Raw genomic sequence first — 5,000 nt, 5'->3', positions numbered from 1 at the left:
TAGCAATAAGCTATGCCTTCGTTTACTTTAAAAGTGAGTTTAAATCGGCCAGGGTAGAAGGCTCTTTGACTTGTGGGTAATAGTGGTGAGGAAAAATCTCGAAATATTCGGGACCCTAAAACATATCCGGGTTTGCCCTCCACCTCTATGCAGGGGGTAAAGCTATTGTAATTGGTGGTATCGAGAAGGAATATACCCAGAAAATTGTCTCCGTCTGACAATCCAAACATCAAATCACTATCTCGTCCTGTAGCGAGTTCCACATCATTTGCAACGGTCATTTCAATTGTTACCGGAGCGGATTTTTCAAACTCTCCAGGAGGAATCAAGGGAATTTTGAGAAGAGCTTCATTATTGACTGTGCTTGAGTCTGGCTTAAAAGTGATCTGGTTACTAGAAGTTGGATCTGTCTGAGTGCTGCTGATGAAGGTCGCATGCGCACGTATGGAAGTAGGAGCCATGGTCTGATAGTAAATCACTTTTCCCTTTGGAGGTAAAAGGTAAATCATTGATAGTTACATAGGATGAAGCCGAATGTGATGTGATGAATCATACGATAGAAACTTGATAACCGGGTAAGGTATTTGTAGGTTTTTTTGGATAACACTATTTGCACCACAGAAATATGGTAATCGAATATGACAAATGAGGTCGTTGTGAACATATAAGGAAAATGTACGCAAGAAAAAAAAGGAAAACAAATATGCACGCTGGACTTTCTTGTTAACCTGTAAATGCCCCGCAGGAGAAGAAATCAAAAACTTAGTTGAAAAAGCATCAGCTCTGACGTTTGGATAAAATGTTTGTAGATGTGAACGTAGAAATTGGATTAAAAGAGGTAATTTCTTCGCTTGCCAACTGTTACACCATGTACATAGGTTGCTTTCATGATATTACTATTTTACTATTTGCATAGAACTTTAACTAACAACGTTAACCCAGAAATTGCTTTTTACGCAACACAAATCAATGCGTCGTGACTCACAGAAAAATGACGGTCCGTCGAAGTTATAAACCACATAGAAAACCCCAGTTGCAATCCATTTTGATCTTTTCCAATTTTGCCTTTCCCTCCCTCCAGTTGTGCTTGCTGTTTTATTCAAACCTTCCCTCAATGGTTGCAATTGGTAACTCAGCTGGAGTTACAAACTCTTTGATTTTTCGCTTTCGATGAACGACAGGCTCCTTCAGTCGAGACATTTAACAATAATATTGATAGGTGACGTTTCTGTTATCTTTGTCATGGTAATGGTTGCGGAAAAACTAAAAACCCGTGACTTTTCAGAAATGTCGTAATATGGCACGAAGAGCTATTCGTATTTAACTTTTGGCGACTTTCAGAGGACAACGTCTCCAAACTTGAAAAAAACTAGCAAATTTTTTCAAGTTTCAATCCATTTCCATCCCCTCCATTCCTCGCTGCAAATAACAAAGAAAAGCTTCAGTGCACTTAAATGGCCATTGGCAACAAAAATACAGCATTATGTTTTGGTCCACATTGATGCAAAGATGTTATGAATTTTGATCAAATAGCGTGACAATGCCCCTTTAAAAACGTGCAAATACGTTTATTTACACCGAGATCAAATCGTGGAATTGCCTGATCGTAACGACCGAAGAAATGTTCTCCACAATTTTGGAGGAAATTGTTTACGCGCTGTAACAATCTTTAAAATGCGAAGTTGTTTTCAACTAGCACACAACATACCTGGTACGAGTCGCAGTGCGGAACTGCTGGATCACAAAGTCTGATGCCAGTTACGCGAGGTAAACTACTGGCGACTCGCTTTGTAACGTTAACTGCACCTGTTGAGCCAATCCTAAACCGAAAAATATAAGTGAACATAACAGAATTTTCCTGGATATATCTATTTGCCATGTAATCTATCTAGAAATGGAAAAGGGCCTACAAAAGGACAAAGAAAAGTCTTGATAAGGTTGGGAACCGACCCCGCGACCTATAGGGCTTACATCTGCCGTCGCCGAGGACAGAGAAAAACTCTCATAAGGGTGACCAAAAAAGCCTCTGGACCGGACTGATAGCCATGGTTTCATGACAGCCTGTAGCCTTCTGCTAACTGCTCTTAACCGTCACTGATCATGAAATCAATATTATCCTGAATACCCCTTGATATTGCTTTAAAGTTAGTATAAAATTCATACTGTGATAAAGCAATAGACGGAAGTCTAGTTAACCAACATATTTGTTTACCATAAGGAATAAAACTATTTGCCGAATTTATTGCTGAGATGGACTTACTTGTGGCTGAGAGTCAGTAAGCAAAGACTAATAACAACAAACAACTTCATAGCGGAATTAAAATCTGCCGGTTGACTTGCTGCTGAAAAGCTCAGATCTCCATAAGTGATCAGCTGGTTTGTGGCCGAGAAAATGGAAAAGCCAGATTTTGTACTATCCCATTCAGGCTAATATTGTAATTTAGTTCTATTGCGGTTGTTCTGATGACGTTTGCTGCTGGCCAGGGCTCTGTTGTATTTTTTATGGTTCATTGAAAGGGTCATCAAACTCTAAAACAACTGAGTTGTTCATTTCTAAGTATAAAAACGTAAGTTTAGTTCGGAGTTGAGTCATTTATAGTCATGACACAGAGTGTTTTGTGTTTGGAACCTGAGAAGTGTATATTGGCTTTTTTCAGTGTTGTAATGCCGAACTGGAAGAACCAAACAAGTTCATTTGATGAATGATGTATTATGTTTTGTATCATCAACTTGAGTCGTGGTACGTTATTGGCTTTGTTGATGACTAACAGGAAAAACTGAACAAATTCCGTCTCAGCAAACCCACTGAAATATGGTTTAAGATTTGTACAGACAAAAAAAATTTCAATGGTAGCTTCGATAATTCTCGATTTTTTCATCTTCGCTGTTTTTGGACCCCAACAGTTTCAAAGTATTATCGAGTTAGATTTGCTTCAAATATTAATTGCTTGGGAAAAGCCCTTCTCAATTTGTTCAGAGACATCAGTTTCAAACAGGAAAAACTTTATGCCCTAAAAATATTCCTTTTAACCCAAAAACTCGGAAAGAATATAGGAGGCGGTTTCCAGCCTACATATTCAGGATCGCTTGGTATTGCCATCACTTTTTTCCTCATTCAGGAAAGTTCAATAAAAATTTGCTTTATATTGACATTGTATTTAATGAGTCTTATTTTACCTCAAACGAACGGTCGTTAATTAATTATTTATATAAGCTGTCTGTTGTTTACACATGCATGTTCACAGAAACCGCTTTTTCATAGATTCTTTTTCCTGTAACTTAGTGGTCCTTAAAGTGCAAAAAGCAGGCGAAAGAGTCTTAGAACGGGTGAGACCTTCTACTTCTACTTCTATATGCACTGTTATTTGTTCAATCTTACTCGAGTTCTTTAAGGCCCCATGAACTGCTATGCGGAAAATCCAATCAGTGATCTAATTATAACCAACTTAGAAGTCAGTCGTCGGCTGTATATTAGGGAGCTTAAGATCTACGACGACGACGTCGACGAAAACGCCACAAAACAATGATATCATTGGTTAAAAGAGCACAAATAATCGTGCTGCACGTGCAGCACGGATTTTAGCTCATATTTTTGCGGTTCTCTTCGTGACGACGACGTGAAATCACTAAATTTGAGGTTTTGACGACAACGTGAGCATGCAACCGAGAATCTTTCATTCTCTATTTTCAGTCTGAAACCGCTCGTACCAATTTATTTTTAGGATACTTCGCCCACATTGTACGAGGTGAACGTGATGGAATAATCGCGAAAGACTTTTACTAGAGCGAAGTTCTATTTTGAGGTGACGTTTTCGTCGACGTCGATGTCGTAGATCTTAAGGTCCCTATTGCCCCTTGTGAAAAGCAGAGAAATAGTGATGAGTGAATAACGATAATAGACTGCCCTGCAGCAACGGCCTATATCAAAGGACAGACTACTTAGGCTAATAAGCTTGTTTAAACGTTCCCGGCCATCAATCAAAACCCAGAAGAGGGTCGCTCCTAGATATGAGGATGTTAAGTCTTGAAATGATCGTGGTAGTTACCAGTTACAAGTGCTAAATAGCAGCAACGAAATGAAAGCCTGAATTATTCAGGCAAGAACGGGATTTGAACCCATGATCCTCTTACAGTTGAGCTATCAAGCCATTGTGCTTGCATATTTTCCACCCCGATGTAGCTTTGCCTACCCCAAGAACGAAAAGAAGTTTGTTTCGTGGGATGCCTGAGGCAGCCACTTAAGAGGTTATGCCTTGGTCTATTTGGACGAAAATCGAAACAATCGTTCAAAATTGTTGCATTATCCGTTCTTGTTAGCAACCAAACGATTCACGTCATAGTTGAAGAATTTTGAAATCACAGAGGTCTCGTCAAAATTAAAGCCTGAGCTTGAAACTACTGTGGTGTTGTGCTAAAAAATGTAATTATATCCATATTTCCAGAGGTGTACCCAAGAAAAAAAGCTAAGCCACCATTATTTTTCCACCAAATCAAGCCCCTCCTTGTAGCCTCCCACACTCACGTCCTTCGTCACGCGTTCCTCCCCCTCAAATCTCTGCTGAGACGAGCGACCGTTTGGATCAGCTAGAGATTTTGTAAGGGCCAATAGGCACCAAGTTGTTGATTAATAAAAACCTAATACCCTACTATCTCTGTTTATTTTAATGTGAAAGAAAGTAGCAGAAACGATGGAGAAAGTTGCCTTGGACTGTCTATCGACCTCAAGATCCAAAGTAGACTTTCAGGATTTGGAAGTGCGCCGTAACTGGTCTATCTAAAGAGAAACCCATTTCAGCAAACGTTCATTGGACAGAAACGAAGCCGTTTGCATTCATGGGAAGCTAATTTTCAAGATCAGGCTTTCTCTATATAGTACAGCCTACCAGTGGTGGATCCAGCCTCGGAGGAAAGAGGGTGCCTTCAGTTTATAAAAAGGCAGGTCTGCTTACAAGCCAAGTGGCCTATTAGGCCGGAACTTATCCCGGTTTCTGTAGCATGAA

General features: G+C 39.7%; 1 protein-coding gene and 1 long non-coding RNA gene across 3 annotated transcripts in view; one reads left to right on the top strand and one right to left on the bottom strand.

Moving 5' to 3' along the window:
- Positions 1-2,462, bottom strand: part of LOC138015840 (uncharacterized) — a 3,160-nt gene extending 698 nt beyond the window's left edge. The window contains exons 1-3 of one of the 2 annotated variants that reach the window (XM_068862959.1): positions 2,261-2,462; positions 1,709-1,820; positions 1-485 (exon numbers count right to left, since the gene is read on the bottom strand). The exon at positions 1-485 is cut by the window's left edge and continues 698 nt beyond it. In XM_068862959.1, coding sequence (XP_068719060.1) covers positions 1-485; positions 1,709-1,820; positions 2,261-2,310 — 647 coding nt within the window. In that variant the 5' untranslated portion in view covers positions 2,311-2,462. Of the gene's footprint in view, positions 486-985; positions 1,210-1,708; positions 1,821-2,260 lie in introns of those variants that run through there. The other variant, XM_068862960.1, reaches the window with a different exon arrangement.
- Positions 2,463-3,227: 765 nt separating this feature from the next.
- The window catches only part of LOC138015519 (uncharacterized), a 2,234-nt gene continuing 461 nt past the window's right edge, over positions 3,228-5,000 (top strand). The window contains exons 1-2 of the long non-coding RNA XR_011125574.1: positions 3,228-3,327; positions 4,674-5,000. The exon at positions 4,674-5,000 is cut by the window's right edge and continues 461 nt beyond it. This is a non-coding gene — a long non-coding RNA (uncharacterized lncRNA). The remainder of the gene's footprint in view (positions 3,328-4,673) is intronic.

This window comes from Montipora capricornis, chromosome 9, assembly GCF_036669925.1.
Source record: "Montipora capricornis isolate CH-2021 chromosome 9, ASM3666992v2, whole genome shotgun sequence".
Lineage (NCBI taxonomy): Eukaryota > Metazoa > Cnidaria > Anthozoa > Scleractinia > Acroporidae > Montipora > Montipora capricornis.
Note: the sequence above shows the minus strand (reverse complement) of the source record. Positions and strands in the feature narration are given on the sequence as shown.